Below are 17,036 nucleotides of genomic sequence, written 5' to 3' on the forward strand. Positions count from 1 at the left end.
TGGGGACCATGTGACCTCTGCTAGTTCTGGAAGAGCTGTTATTAAACCAAGTGATCCTGTTCTTCCTCTCCAGGACACCTTCATATGACCCTGTGTGGAAGGGTACTGCATTGTTGGGAAGGGTCAACTTGCTGAATACTTAAGCAAACACAGTCTGTTGAGAAAAATACCATGGTTTACACAGGAAAAATTCATACCTGCTTGATCACTTGGAGCTTTGTAAGGAGGTAAATAAACCTTGGGATAAGAGGCAGTGGATATAATTGGGCTTTTTTTTTTTTTGAAAAAATAAATTTTTATTGTCTAGAAATGTATATAAAAAGAAATTCCCCACAAAAGATGCTATTCTCTCATTTCTCCATCTTCTTCCTCTTCTTCAACACCCCTGATATAAAGGACATTATTACACCTTATTAAAACTTCACCCAGGTGTCCAGACAAGGCTCCAACTATGTATTCTTCTGTGTTTGCAAGCTGCATGTTCATATAGCCATCTACAGATACCAGGTAGCCTTTGTACTCCATTCCCCACTTAAGTTTCACCATTACTGGCTTTCCTGTTAATCCGTTGAGGAAAGGTTTGGGATTGAGGGGCAAACTCATTTCGAGGACGAGCAAATGGTGTAGGCTACTCGCTACCAACCCAGCTCTTGTCCGTCCCTGGTGCTTGAAGCGCCTACCCCAGCTTGGACCGCAAGAAAATCTAATTTGGGCTTCTTAACCCTGAACAAGATTCCACCTTAAAATTTACACCTGGTAGAATTAATATGAAGATATCCATGCTACACAAAGCAATCTATAGATTCAGTGAAATCCCCATCAAAATACCAATGCATATTTCACAGATCTAGAAGAAATACTCCAAAAATTTATATGGAATCAAAAAAGACCCTAAATAGCCACATCAATCTTGAGAAAGAAGAACAAGGTTGGAAGGATCACAATACCGGATATCAAGTTATACTACAAAGCCACTGTAATCAAAACAGCCTGGTATTGGCACAAGAACAGGCATATAGATCAATGGAACAGAACAGAACCAAGAAATCCACCCAAGCCATTATGTTCACTTAATATTTGACAAAAAAGTAAGAGTATACAATAATGTGAAGAAATCCTCTTCAATAAATGGTGTTGGGATAATTAGGCAGATATTAGACCACCAACTTGCACCATACACAAGAATATACTCAAAATGAATAAAATAATTAAATGTAAGTTGTGAAACCATAAAAATCCTAGAAGAAAACATAGGTAGCAAAATATCTGACATCTCACATAGCACAGTTCTCACAGGTACATCTTATAGGGCAAGAGAAACAAAGGAGAAAATAAATGGGACTACATCAAAATTAAAAGCTGCACAGCAAAAGAAACCAGCATCAAATTGAAAGGGAACCCACTTATAGGAGACCATACTTGCCAGTGATACATCTGATAAGGGGTTAATTTCCGAAATATGTAAAGTACTTATGCAACTAAACAAAAGAAAGCCCAATTAAAAAATGGGCAGAAGACCTGAATAGATAACTTCTCCCAAGAGGACATATAAATGGCCAAGTGACATGAAGAAATGCTCAACATCGGTAATCATCAGTGAGAAGAAAATTACAATGAGGTACCACCTCACACCAGACAGAATGGCTATCATACTGGTGAGGGTGTGGAGAAAAAGGAACTAGACACTAGACCATTTGGTCTAGTACACTGTTGAAAATGCAGACTGGTACAACCACTATGGAAAATGGAGTTTCCTCAAAAAAATTAAAAATGGAAATGCCATGTGACCCAGTGATCCCACTTCTAGGACTATATCCTAAGAAGTAAAAAACACCAATCACAAAGAATAATTGCCCCCCACCCCCATGTTCATAGCACTGTTGTTATTTACAACTAGGGGCCCAGTGCATGAATTATTGCACCTTGAAAGGAACTGTGGGCCATGAGGCTGCAGTGGGCACAGGGGTGGGTCTTGGCCCATCCTCTGTGCCCCCGCCCCACTCCTCCCACCATGGCCCCCGATTCCCTGTCTGTTGGCAGCTCTGCTACGGCTCCCACGCAATGACGGTGCAGGCCCCACTCGCACCTGCTAATGGCGCAGAACAATTGGGGCTGGTGCCAGCAGCAGGTGCAAGCAGAGCAGGTGCTGTCAGTGGGCGCGAGCAGGGCTGGCACCGGCAGTGGGTGCAAGCGGGGCTGGCACAGGCAGCAGATGCAAGTGCCTGGCAGGACTGTGGAGCATGGGAGCAAAGAATTTTCAGTAACCACCAGAGGTTCACCCAGTGACAGTGACCGGTGCCCCGCCTTGGTCTGGCACCCCCTCTCCACCTCCCGCCGCAGCTGATGCCCTCTATGTTCCACACTCTGCTGCCTACTGCCAATGCCCACTATGTTCCACGCACGCCCCCTGGTGGTCAGTGCACATCATAGCAACCAGTTGTTCCACCGTTAGGTCTATTTGCATATTAGGGTTATAGATGATAGATAGATGATAGATAGATAGATAGATAGATAGATAGATAGATAGATAGATAGATAGATAGATAAGATAAGATATGATAAGATATGGAAACAGTCCAAGTGCCCATCAGTAGGTGAATGGATTAAAAAACTGGTATATTTACACAATGGAATACTATGCAGTGTAGAAAGATATTTTACTCTTTGAGACAGTATAGAGGGACCTGGAGAGTATTATGCTAAGCAAAATAAGCCAGTCAGAGAAAGACAAGTATGACATGATCTCACTTATATGTGGAATCTAATGAACAAAATAAACTGATGAACAAAACATATCCAGAGACATTGAAGCATGCAACATACTGATGTATTTCAAAGCTGGGGCAGCGGTGGTGGGGGGGATTAACCAAAGAACTTGCATGCATATATGCATAGCCCATAGACAGATAATAGTGTGGGGGAAGGCCTGGATAGGGGACAGGAGCAGGTTGGTGGGGCTCAATGGGCGGGGGTGGGTGGGACATCTAATACTTTCAACAATAAAGATAAATGTGAATAAAGTAAAAAGCAAAAAAAAAATTTACACACTAGGGGCAGAGATTGGACACATGGAACCCAGATAATAGGCACTTCTGTAAATGAGGTGTGTATAACAATAGTTTTCTCTGGCTGGATTGGTCTTAGTACAAATTAGAAAACACAACATCTAAATATAAAAACCTGTGCTTTTGGGACAACAGATTTTGACACTTTTTAACCAGGAATGAAACCTAGGAGCTTTTGTTGTGTCCTGAACACATGTCCCAGCATGCCCATCAGGCAATATATGCTGAAAAAAATAAAAAGGAAAGGTCTTGATCTAGGGGTACTCAGATGCTGGTGTCTGACCTTGATGCGTAACCTTGATACAAGGTCCAGAGAGAAATATCTAAGACCAGCGGGGACTGAAGGCTCTGCCTCCAAGTGGAAGGCAAGTGATGCTTTACTCATCTGTACAGATTGAAGCTGAGAGGCCATATAACTCAAACTATAGAATCAGGTGCTCTGGGAAGGGTGAATTCCTGGAACTAAAGGTTAACTACCCCCTTAGTACTAGTAAATGATCTACTTTGAGCAAGCAGGAGTTCTACCTTACTCAAAGGGTAGTGACTTAAATAATTTGTTAAACCAAAGGTGCCATAGGCTGATGGCGACCAGTTGTTGGTGAACAAAATCCCTGGACTCAAGAGGTGGATCAGAGTGGTGTTGGGGGACGGAACAGCATCTAAGGTGGCTGCTGGAGATAGGCATTCTTCTTCAACTTGCTCCTTCAGCCATTGGCCCACACACAAGGGAAGGCTAGATGGGTCGTTGTGTGTCCCACGTTGCATACAATTTGTCTACTGAGTTCCCTTGTGGAGAACTGTAATTTGAGGCCAACCAAAGAATTTGAAAGCCCTTATTTTATTGGAACAGACTCCAAAGATGAAATACCTAGAAAGGCCAGCCATTGGTTATCTGATGTCTATAATGGCAGTCATGCTGGCTCTGAATGTGAGGGCCTCCAAAACCACTTGGAATTTGAGGCAGTAATATGATTTATGACATCTGATCTTGGTCTCTGTATGGGAGGATGAGTAAGGATGTAAGTAACATAGTGTCCTTATTCTCAGGAAGCCCATAATTCCACGGAGGAGACAAAGCTCACCCAAGAAACATGCCAGTGAATGCATAAGTCTTTGGTCATCGGTACCTCAAAGGAGAGCAGTGCATGCTGCAATGGTCAGGGTGACTTCCTGACCTACCTGGCCCTACCTGGGTTTGCTAGGAGGGGAAGAGAGAGAATAATCTTGTGAGTCCCCGTGAGCAGGACTCATCATTGGTTTGTTGTACTCTCTGGGTGCTACAGGTTGCCTCCAATGTAAGAGAAGGGAGATGAGATAAAATGTCTAGGGATGGGATAAGTGTGAGTAGTGAAGCCGCTGAAAGGAAGTGTGTCAAAAAAGCAGAGCAGATGGGTTTGCTACTACAGGACTAGGGAAGGGTAGGATCAGTGTATGAAGCCCTCAAAAGCCAGGCAAAGCAATTTGAAATTCAAGTCGGCACTATCTGATGCAAGTTCTTGAATAGGAATTGATAATATGCTCAGGGTGTATAAAGAAGATGAATTAAGAGTATGCAGCATGGATTGTATGGTGTTGCCCTTGGGTTGATAATGTGCACTGGACTGTGTAAACTGCAGGGATTCAGCTCCTTTTACAGTACATTCTGTACATTCTAGCCTCCTCCAAACAATCTTGATTTGGAGCTTTCTGGTGGATACAACCCAATTCCACACTAGGGGTACTTTTTGGATATCCATGCTCATAATGCAATCAGACACATTAAAAGCGGTCCTCCCAGCCTCCCACTCATACCCTTGAATTCTGACCAGCCACACACACATATCTTCGACTTTCTTCAAGCATTGCTTCCACTTCACCTCCACAAAGGCATTCTGGAGCTTCCAGGCATCTTAGGCCATTCTATTCTGCTCTGGCCTCCTGACTCTGGAGAGAAACTCAGAGAATGATCCCCGGAGTCTGGTTCCCCAGACACCATTATGCAGGGACCTGGGATTACAGGGTTGTTGAAAAACCTCTTCAAGCATTAGGTAGCCAGTTAGTGAGATGAGTGGGGGCAAATATATATCAAGTTAAGAAGGAGCTACTATGATGAGGGTGTTGGAAGGGCAGAACCTCTATCTGCTTGCCTCCTGCTGGCCCAGGTGACTTATGTCATGTTACCTATATCACAGTTTGACTTCTTTCTGGGCTTTTCTTAAGAAATCATTCCCTGCCCTGCCTACTGCAAAAAGTGATTATGAGGAAATGCTGGGAAGATTCACACACACCGGATTTTGGGAGCTGGAATGCACAATGGTGTTCCAAGGTAAGTAGTGCCCTTCTAGGGGACTAGGATGCCATGAGCTGCTTCATCACAGACCTTTTCTCACTAGGCACCATGTGCACTTAGGCCCCTGGATGAGGGATGATTGCATTTCTGAGATCTGGCTATTGAGCCCCACCTCTGATAGTGGGCACAGGTTGGAGCCTGGGCAGGAAGAAACTCCCACTTCAGGGACTCTGAGATGGACACTGCCCCCACCTGCACTCTTTACACGCTCTCTGTGGGTTACACATTTAGAGAAGAGCTTGCCTCTACACCTGCCTTTGACAAGTGATAGCAGGAAGGCTGCTCTTAGATCAAAGCCTTATGGCTGAAATTTTATAGAAAATGAGTAGATGGGAGTATAAAGGTGGGTTTTTTCCTGGCAAGGAAAGATTCGAAATCTCGAATAATAACATATTCTGACTTAAGGGTTCAAAATTGGTAGAGCTCCAAATGGTCTCTTTACCTGCCTGCCCTTTTACTGTCCCCCATTGCTAACACACACCTCTTTTACCTTTTCTCTACCAGTGTAGCTAGGGCAGGAAAATTCCACACACTAAACCATTTCTTAGGAGGTAGGCAGGCAGGACACTCAGGTGACAGCCCCCATGTCCTTTTGATTGCTCATCCCCCCAACTCACCCACCCCACCTCTCCTGCCACTTTCGGTCAATCTCTGTATTTCTGGGGAGTGGCCATCTCCTCTGTAAATTTTATTTCCTCCTTTGTAAATTAAAGCTCTTCTCTCCTGGTCACATAGTGAAGCTGAAGCAGCATCTCTGGTTTCAGAGTTGACAGGGAGAAGGAGAATGCTATGCAGAAGTGTTTTCCAGTGTCAGATTTTCATCTGTATTTCCCCTGAAATCCAAAGTGGTCTTGAAGGGCAAGGATTGAGTAGGGGTGGGCTGGTGCCAACAAAAGACCAAGGACCTTTTAGGCACTTTGCCAGTTTCCTTTTAGACTGGCCCTGGGATCTTTAGTATTATGCAGAATCAAGGCTCTAGTGAAAATGAATAAAGGCAAGTGTACTTAAAGACATAACCTGTAATGAACAGTAGCCAATACCCATGGCTTTTTAGCATGATAGCTTGCTGAATGAAAGGCACATTCTGGAATAATATGAAGTTGTTCTCATTGCTGACTTCAATTTGGGAAACCATGAAAATGAATATCAGTTGTACTCAGCTTAGAGAAAACACTGTACAATTTGAACATCTTAGGAATTTGCTGAATTTTGTAGGGAGCAAAATATGCCATCAACAATTTATGTGGCCAATAAGTGCCCCTCTTCACTCATTCCACAAATGTTGAGGGAATACATACTATGTGCCAGGCACTATGCTAGGCATGAGGATACAATAACAAAGCAAGATACACTTGGTGCTCACTCTGGTGGAGCTCACCACTAATGGGGGAGATAGACAATCACATAGTCACAGCAATGGAATTATAATTACAGAGTGAGATAGGATCCTCACAGTATAAAATAATGAAGTTAGAGCTCTGGGAAGCTTTCCTGATCCCAGTTACCAGTCATGGCAGTAGCCAAAGTCTAGGGTAGTGTTTCTCCAATTTGACATGTTTCAGAATTTTCTGGAGGCATTGGTCACAGATGGCCAGGCCCCACCCCCAGAATTTCTGATTCAGTTGACCTGGGGTGGGCCTGAAAATTTGAATTTCTACCAAATTCCATGGTGCTGCTGGTCTGGAGACCACACTTTGAGAATCATTGGCCTAAGCAAAAAGATTTTGAGTCTGACCTTTGATGCAGGGCGCACAACCCTGTTGGACAGTCAGTCAGAGGTACCTCCAAAGAAATTCTGGGGAGAAAGGAATCAGACAAATTGCCTTAGACTGCAATCATTTTGTCACACTGACAGGTTAGGCTCTACTATTCCAAAATGGAGCCACAGTTCTGTCCACTATACCCCAGACTCCAGGAAAGGCCAGGCATTTATTGAGAGTCAGTGAGGTGGACCCACTAGAGGTCTCATTTTATGAGGGATCGAAGAGTTAGCTGAGCATGATCACACCAAAAGGAAAGCTTGAGGCCCTAGCTCGTTCGGATCAGTGGATAAAGCTTCGGCCTACGGACTGAAGGGTCCCAGGTTCGATTCACATCCAGGGCACATGTCCGGGTTGCAGGCTCAATCCACAGTAAGGGTGTGTAGGAGACAGCAGATCAATGATTCTTTCTCATCATTGATGTTTCTATCTCCCCCTTTCCCTTCCTCTCTAAAATCAATGAAAATATATATATATATATTTATTTAAAGGAAAGCTTGAGAAAGAATACAGGAATGAGATGCTCATACACCAGTGTTGGGCATAAAAGGCAGTCTCAACACTCCCCTCTTTTCTATAATCTTCTAGCCCAGATGACATGGATGAAAAGAGTGGTTTCACATCTCAATAACATATTGAGAGGACAAGATCCCATCAAAGATTGTGGTATTATTTAAGATGCTCTTGGCTATAAGTAAGAAGAAATTCAACTCAAAACTATTTAAACAAAAGGAGTTTATTATTATACTATTGGCCCAGTGCACAAAATTCGTGCACATTGAAAGGGAAGAGACTCAGACATGGCCAGCCCCACCCCCATTGGGTGAGACCCAGACCCAGCCGGCCCCACCCCCATCAAGCCCCGTTGGTGGGGGACACAGTGTCAAGTCCCCGGCTGGCACTGGGTGGGGACACAGCATCAAGTCCCCACCCACCCGCATGCACCTCGCACGCAACCCCGCCCACCAGCGCCTGCCACGCACTCAGCCTCCTGCTGATCAGTCATTATGGCATGAGGGCATCATGACCATTAGCATATTAGCTCTTTATTATATAGGATTATATTATATTTATTATATTATATTATATTATATTATATTATATTATATTATACTAGAGGCCCAGTACACAAAATTTGTGCACTCAGGAGGATCCCTCAGCCTGGCTTGTGCCCTCTTGCAGTCTGGGACCCCTCAGGGGATGACCACCTGCTGGCTTCGGCCCGCTCCCCGGGGGATTGGGCCTAAGATGGCAATCAGACATCCCTCTGGCAGCCCGGGAGCCCTTGGGGGATGTCCACTTGCCAGTGGGGAGCAGGCCTAGCTGCAGTTGGACATCCTTAGCACTGCTGAGGAGTTGGGAGAGGCTCCCACCACCACCACTGTACTGGAAGCTGTCAGCCTGGCTTGTGGCTGAGCAGAGCTCCCCCTGTGGGAGCGCACTGACCACCAGGGGGCATCTTCTGCATTGAATGTCTGCCCTCTGGTGGTCAGTGTGTGTCATAGTAACCAGTGATTCCCGGTCGCTCTGCTCTTAGGATCAATTTGCATATTACCCTTTTATTATATAGGCTAGAGGTCTGGTGCATGGGTGGGGGCTGGCTGGTTTGCCCTGAAGGGTGTCCCAGATCAGGGTGGGGGTCCTGCTGGGGTGCCCGACCAGCCTGGGTGAGGGGCTGAGGGCAGTTTTCAGACTGGCCACACCCCCTTCAGGGTGGAGGTCCCCACTGGGGTGCCTGGCCAGCCTGGGTGAGGGGCTGATGGCTGTTTGCAGGCTGGCCAAACCACCCAGCAGGGACCCTTACCCCATGAGGGTGTGGCCAGCCTGTGTGAGGGACTGATGGTTGTTTGCAGGCTGGCCACAGCCCCTTCAGGGTGGGGGTCCCCACTGGGGTGCCTGACTAGCCTGGGTGAGGGGCTGAGGGCTGCTTGCAGTTTGGCCAAAGCCCTCAGCGGGGACCCTCACCCCATGAGGGTCTGGCCATCCTAGGTGAGGGGCTGAGGGCTGTTTGCAGGCTGGCCACAGCCCCTTCAGGGTGGGGGTAACCCTAGGGTGCCTGTCCAGCCTGGGTGAGAGGCTGATGGCTGTTTGTAGGCTGGCCACAGCCCCTTCAGGGTGGGGGTCCCCACTGGGATTCCTGGCCAGCCTGGGTGAGGGGCTGATGGCTGTTTGCAAGCTGGCCACAGCCCCCAGCAACCCAAGTTCCCAGTGGAGGCTGGCTGGAAGCCGATATCTGGGATTTATTTAACTTCTATAACTGAAACTTTGTTGCCTTTAGCGGAGTTCCACAGCCAGCCAGGAGAGGCAGGAAGCTTGGCTTCCTCCATCACCTGGGCAATCAAGCCTCCTGCTTGCTCCAGCTCTGTGGCTTCTGGCCACCATCTTGGTTGGGTTACTTTGCATATAGTCGCTCTGACTGGCTGGTGGGTGTGGGTTGGGCATAGCGAAGGTATGGTCAATTAGCATCTTTGTCTTTTATTATGTGTAGATTATATTATAGTATAATATATTATACTATATATCATACTAGTGGCCTAGTGCACAGATTTTTTCACATTGAAAGGAAATTAATTAAAAGATTCATGCAGTAATTACGTTACTACAAAAAACTACATGTCAAAATAGTATATATAATATAGGACTATAAAATTAAAACATGGGTGTGATTGACACCAGCGAGAGCTTTATATGTACCATGCATGCACGAGTCAATGTTTATTTTTAAATTGCCAGGGCACATCATATGTACTGGCCAGTCAGTTGGTTGGACAATTGGATGGACATACAGTCAGTCACTTAGCCTTTTATATATATAGATCATATTATATCATATCATATCAATCATATCATATACCATATCAAAAAGCAATGGTGTAAGGGAAGCTCCAAAGATGGTTATTCCTCAATTTTATTATCAAGGATCCAGATTATTTTCATTTTTCAACTTTGCCAACTTCAGCATGTTGGATCCCTCATGTTTGAAAGATGGCTATAAAGCCCAAATAAAGCTGAAAGAAAAGATGGCTGTAACAGATGTAGTAATAATACATCTTCACACACCACTTTCTGTTGGTAGCAATAAGAGAATTTTTTTCTCAAGTCTCTTTTGAAGAGCTAAAAAATATTTCCTAGAAGGCACTCTCTTCAGCAAACATCTCATCTCTCATTGCCTAGAATTAGCTCACATGCCCTAAGCTGTTGAGTATAAAAACTAACCAAGATTCATGCCCTGGTCTGAGGCCAGTCTTAGATGAAAGACATGCCTACAAAGAGGAGGATGGACACTGAACAAATTAGATGATTGATAAGAAGGGAGGAATGGTTATTGGGTATACAAACAACTAGGTTGGCTAGCCCTAGAACCTATGTAGAACCAGAGTATAACACTAGTAAGAGTATAGAGCAGCGGTTCTCAACCTATGGGTTGTGACCCCTTTGGGGGTCGAACGACCCTTTCACAGGGGTCACCTAAGACCATCGGAAAACACATATATAATTACATATTGTTTTTGTGATTAATCACTATGCTTTAATTATGTTCAATTTGTAACAATGAAAATACATCCTGCATAACAGATATTTACATTACGATTCATAACAGTAGCAAAATTACAGTTATGAAGTAGCAACGAAAATAATTTTATGGTTGGGGATCACCACAACATGAGGAACTGTATTAAAGGGTTGCGGCATTAGGAAGGTTGAGTACCACTGGTATAGAGCATTCTCACTACATCTGGGAGGGAGAAGTAGAGCATCATATTAGTGCATTAGCCATCAGCAACTTTGGCAAGAGTAGGAAACTTCACTGTGCTTCAGGGATTATAGAATGTAGAGCTACACAAAAATAAATTCATCACCTTCTAGACTTACATCAGTTCAATTCAATTCCCACAGTCCCCTTTAAAAGTCATCCAGGTCAATCTTGAATCCTTGATGATTGATTATCTTCAACAATAGGCCTGCCAAATGGTTGCTCAACCACTGCTTTAAACACCTCCAGTGACAGGAATCTCACTACTTATGATGGTTTTCTATCTCTAGGCAGCTCTAAATATTAGAAAGGATTCTCTGCCAACTCCAAAGTGTACACACATGTACTGTTTGCTCAGTGATTAGGTGGCAGATCCTTTGAAGTTGATGTCAGTGTTTCCACTGGAAATGGAAGTTTTCAGATGTTTCTAACTAAAATTTCCATGTAGATTTATATGTGTTGGCAAGATACTTAAAAAAATAAACAACCAAATAACTCTTGGAAATTTTGGCTTGTCTGCGTTAAGATCTTTAGATATTTTTCATAATTCAAACCCATTTTTGAGTTGAAAGATTTAAATTTTAGCAAGATGTTAGACCATAGCACAACTTAATAACTACCATTTTGGAGGGAAATGTTTTAAGGAAATGCCTTGTGATATTAACTCTGAAAGTAGTCATTATATGTGGGCCCCATATTGCTCCTTCTTCCGTTAGACTGGAGAAGTCTAACTGATTTCCTGGTTGTTCCTGTGGGAGGAGGATATCATTTCCCTTGGTGCCACATCACACAGTGAAATTAGGATGGTGTATTTGTTGTGTTCACATGAATCCAGATGAATGGGGGATACCAAGGCTCCCACCTTGGCAAAGACATTTCCTGGGCTTGGTAGCATTGCCTGCTGTGCTGCAGCAGGTGTGTGTTAGGGTCAGAGATCAAGGGACTATTTGTGTCCCAGTGACTCTATTCTTCTCTGACTATATGGACCACCACTGCCTGACAAGACTAAAAGCAGTTGCCCAGGTTCACCAGAATCCTAGATACTAGTCAATAATTTTAAAATCTCAGTATGAAAATAATTTTTTCTATTATCAGCTGGAAAGAGTGCCTATCAGTATGCCTACACTGGCAGATCACATTTTGTGTCATCAGAGACATAATATTACTTTTTAATTCAAGGTTCATTTCATCTATACTGTCACCCTCTCCTTTCACCACTTTACTGATTCATCTTCCCTTTCTCTACCACCAACTCTGAAGCCACTATCCTTGTAACGGCCATAACCCCCTCCATCTCCCTTTGTTGGGCCTGGTTCCCCATGGATCTTGGATTTGGTTTTAGTTTTGAAGGATTATGGTTATTACAGATTCACACTTTTCTAGTAATGGCCAAGAGTTTGACATAGCCTGTGGAATCACCCTTCAGAAAATTGCTCCCACTTCCCAATAGTCGCACTTGGCCTTCTCCTTTAACAGAATTGCCCTCATTTTCCAATAGTGTCTGTTTAGGTTGTTCCTTCAAGAGGTTAGCCACTGCTCCTGCAAATCAGTAGGGAATGCCTTCCCAGCCTTCAGCAAACTTGGAGTCACTCCTACTCCTCTCTCTGATTAATACAATTTTTAAAATAGAAGTTGGTAAAGACCATATATGAGGCACTGGCCAAAGGGTTCTGTCACCAACCAGATCCTTTTGCATGTAATGTAGTTGCCAAGAAGCCAAGTTCTTACGGGGTTCCCTCAGCCTCAAGGTAATTTTTCTCAGATATGAGACGTGATATGAAAGGAGAGGATTGTTTTCACATGGCTCAGAAGTGGGTTCTGAAGATAGGTCATGTGAACATTGCTTCAAGTCACATGAGTGTGACAATATTGCTGGAGCTAGCCCATGGCCTCCTGAGGAACCTGTGAGTTGGAAGGAGCCAGCACTCTTTGGGAAGGCAAGTTCTGCTCTTTTTGTCATCAGCTTTGTGACTGTATGAGCACATAGTGGCTGATGCCAGGCTGCATTGCAAAGTCCTATCACCCTGGTGGTAAGCCTCATTAGCTCTTATCCAGCTTCCTTTAAAGGTTTGGTTTTGTCATACTGTCACCCATGGCATGCTTCTCCAGCAGTCACTACTGGCATGTAAGACCGGTCAGAGCTGCAATCTGTGTGATCTCCCACTGACAGATTCTAAACCTCGGGGTCGCGGGGGGGCGAGGGGTGTGTGAGGAAAGCCAGGTTTGTTCCAGGCCTCCTCAGCCTCCCAGATGTCAGCCTCTTACTACGACCTACTCCCTGAGCCCCAGAGGCTTACAGTATGTTTTCCCTCCTGGATCATCTGCATTTTTTAAAAACAAGGAGCAAAGTTTTCAGCCGAAGCAATGACATTGTCATTTAGGGATTTGAGGCAAGGGTAGAGAGGAAGGGCAGGGTGTGGGAGGCTGCTTCCAAGTTTCCCAAATCACTCATTAGCTCTGAAAAACACCAGCCGCTGGACTGTTTCACATCCTCAAGAGAACATGCCACCAAGATGGTCTCCAGAACCTTGTCATGACTGGCCAAGAGGAAGGTGGTTTCCATTTAGCCTACACTTTTGGCTGTTCCCCTGAGGAAAGGCATGGCTCGTCCCATTCACTGCTTTAATAGCAAGCAGGAGCCTGTCTGGTGACATGGCAAGGCTTGTCTGGTGGCTATGTGGATAAGCTGAGTGAGCACTAAGATTTGAGGGCATCATGAGTGGATGCCAGCCAGACCACCATGGCCCCGACAAACTGATTATACAGGCGGAACCCTACTCTGAGGAGGGCTGGGCTGATGGGGAATTGGAGGCTGGTTTAGCATTTGACCTAATTTGAGGCCTAAGTAAAAATGTGTGTTTGGTAATGGAGACATTCATATTGAAAACAGGTGGTGTTTGGGCTTTTGCCTACTCTCTAAAATGGATCATCTGAGGCCCACAATGCATTTCTGGCTCCTGCTGGGGGTTTGAATCTCCACTAAGGACAAGGCATGTTTGAGCCTCTGTTCTGAAGGGACTCCTTGAATAGGGCGTTGTCTGTCGAATTGCAGTTCTCGCCTAATGGTGAAGAGCAGGAAAAGAAATGGGGGCTGCCTTTATGAGCAGCAGGAAGCTCAAGTTCTATCTTGTCAGTCAACTTGTGTGATTTCAGGGGCAAATTACTAAACAGCTGCAACAATTACTTTGAGCCCCAACTATATGCCAGGCATCCTATAGGCATGTGGGAGAGATAAAGCTGGCCTTAAAACTAATGAAAGACTTAAGATGTACTGAAAATGATAACAGCAGAAGGTAACAAACACAACTGCCAACCAAATGGTACCAAGTAGATTTTTTCATATAGTTATCTAGAAGGCTGCTATAGTGTAATAAGGGTGTTTTCCAAATAGAATTGATTCATTTGTGCATTCCTTGATGAATTTATTCATTCATTTCATAAACTCTTCTTCCACAGAGAGATGTCAATCAGATAAGAGTGTGGGTAATTTTTTAAAATTTATTACAATTGTTTTATATTTTAAAAAATATTTTTGATTTTTAGAGAGAGAGGGAGAGAGAGAGAGAGAGAGAGAGAGAGAGAGAGAGAGAGAGAGACATCTATGTGAGAGAAAAACATTGATTGACTGCCTCCCACATGCCCACCAGAGATTGAGTCTGCAACCTGAGTATGTGCCCTGACCAGGAATCAAACCAGTGACCCCTCCAAACCAGTGACCCCTCAGTGCATGGGACAATACTCAACCAACTGAGCCACATAGCCAAGGACAGGGCTGGTTATTATTTAAATAATGCGTTTCCTTTCTTTTCTCTTTACAGACCCTACTCTCATCTTTATCCTGTGGTGTGTTTGTTTCCAGTGCATCCAGAATAAGTCAGAAAGTGATCTGTCCAAGTGTTGCTACTTATAAAAAGTTTATTTCATGTGTATGCCCAAGTAAGCCATAATACCCTATGTTAGCCTAAGTGACCTAATTTATAATATCTTATCATTTTTTTAAAGAAACAACACTCACCATTGCATATGGATTGTAACGGGTCAACATAGGGCTTAACTGAAGTTTTTGTAGGGTGGTACATTTGATGTGCTGGTTCCATGAATGTGGCGGCAGGGCTCAGACATGTTGAAAGGAGGGAATAGCGGGACTTCCACCACCAACAACCCACTCTGGAAATCTCATTTGGATCATAATGACAGGTTTTGGTAATGCTTGGGTGTTTGAATATGATTTCTAAAGTTTCTACTGCCTTAAATTTTAGTGATTTGAAGACAACTCAATGTAATAGATTACTTCTACACAGGTGGGAGACGGTAGCCAAGAGCTTGAGTAGCCTTATCGAGGTACAAACTTCCAGATTTAAAATACATAAGCCATGTATGTAGGGTACAGCACAGGAAATATGTCAATAATATCATAATAAATTTGCACAGTGGCAGATGGTTACTAGACTTACCATGAAGATTACACTGTAAGGCATATAAATGTCAAATCACTATGTAGTATGCCTGAAACTAATATAATAATGTATGCCAACTATAATTTTTAAAAAATTAAAAGAGTAGTGCTTATTGTTATCATTACTTTTTTAAATTTTATTTTATTGCTTAAAGTATTTCCAAGAGTAGTACATATGTCTCCTTTTTTCCCCATTGACTTTCCCCCAGTCTCTTCTACCCCCCAGAATCTTTTGTCCATTGGTTATGCTTATATGCATGCATATAAGTCCTTCGGTTGATCCCTTACCTCCTCCCCCAACCTTCCCCAGCCTTCCTTCTGTAGTTTGACAGTCTGTTCCATGCTGCTCTGCCTCTGTATCTATTTTTATTCATCAGTTTATAATGTTCTTTATTATCCATAAATGAGTGAGATCATGTGGTATTTTTCTTTCATTGACTGGCTTATTTCACTTAGCATAATGTTCTCCAGTTCCATCCATGCTGTTGCAAATGGTAAGAATTCCTTCTTTTTTACAGAAGCGTAGTATTCTGTTGTGTAGATGTACCACAGTTTTCTAATCCATTCATCTGCTGATGGGCACTTAAGCTGTTTCCAAATCTTAGCTATGGTGAATTGTGCTGCTATGAACATAGGGGTGCATATATCCTTTCTGATTGGTGTTTCTGGTTTCTTGGGATATAGTCTTAGAAGTGGGATTACTGGGTCAAATGGGAGTTTCATTTTTAACTTTTTAAGGAAACTCCATACTGTCTTCCACAGTGGCTGCACCAGTCTGCATTCCCACCAGCAGTGCAGGAGGGTTCCTTTTTCTCCGCATCCTCTCCAACACTTGTCATTTGTTGATTTGTTGATGATAGCCATTCTGACAGGTGTGAGATGGTACCTCATTGTTGTTTTGATTTGCATCTCTCGGATGATTAGTGACTTTGAGCATTTTTTCATGTGCCTCTTGGCTTTCTGAATGTCCTCTTTCGAAAAGTGTCTATTTAGGTGTTTTCATCACTTTTGATTATTGTTATTTTAAAAGGCTTGAATACAATGAAGAAAATAAATTTACTATGAAATTTTCCAATGTGTTGGGCCACATTTGGCTATCTTTTGGAATGAATGGAATTACTAGCAAAATTACCTGTAAGATTTTATGTAGTTATCAATCTCAGTACTTACTTGGATACAATGAGGACGGAATCATTGACATGTACAAATCCTGATGAATTTACAGGTGGGTATTTGCTGGGCATCCAGCAGAGAGCTAGGCAATTCTCTGAATTCAATTCCAGATCATCGTAGCTCACACCTAGCACTTGATTCAAGTAAAAATAGGGGAGAACCTGGTGTGCTTTCTGGTTCCCATCAAAATGCCCAGCAGCCTTTCTGCCTCTCTGCATTCTGTGAGCCTGAAGTTGTACAGCATAGTTATTGAGCCAAAGGGGATCTGAGATTGGAGGCTATTTAGTTTATGACTATTTTGAGGTCTTAAACACTCATGAAACTAAATGGGTCTTTTTAATTTTGTTGCTGAGTTAGTTGGGTAATTGCTTCAAATTCTATTTTGTACTGGCTGGGGACTCGTGCTCTTATTTGTTTCTTGTGGACTTGACTTGACTTTCTCACTTGAACCCTATGAGGGCGCTATCCACAGTTTCCCCTAGGGGGCAATGTTTTGGCC

At 43.6% G+C, this 17,036-nt stretch overlaps 1 protein-coding gene across 1 annotated transcript; it reads right to left on the reverse strand.

Annotated features, from left to right (window-relative positions):
* Positions 1-269: 269 nt before the first annotated feature.
* Positions 270-696, reverse strand: LOC132224966 (small nuclear ribonucleoprotein F-like). The gene has a single exon (XM_059680148.1). The coding sequence runs from the start codon at positions 601-603 to the stop codon at positions 343-345; it is 261 nt and encodes an 86-aa protein (XP_059536131.1). The 5' UTR covers positions 604-696; the 3' UTR covers positions 270-342.
* Positions 697-17,036: the final 16,340 nt, after the last annotated feature.

This window comes from Myotis daubentonii, chromosome X (assembly GCF_963259705.1).
Source record: "Myotis daubentonii chromosome X, mMyoDau2.1, whole genome shotgun sequence".
In the NCBI taxonomy this organism is placed as follows: Eukaryota; Metazoa; Chordata; class Mammalia; order Chiroptera; family Vespertilionidae; genus Myotis; species Myotis daubentonii.

Excerpts from the sequence above, each read along its gene's own strand:
- LOC132224966 (XM_059680148.1), bottom strand. The coding sequence starts at position 603 with ATGAGTTTGCCCCTCAATCCCAAACCTTTCCTCAACGGATTAACAGGA.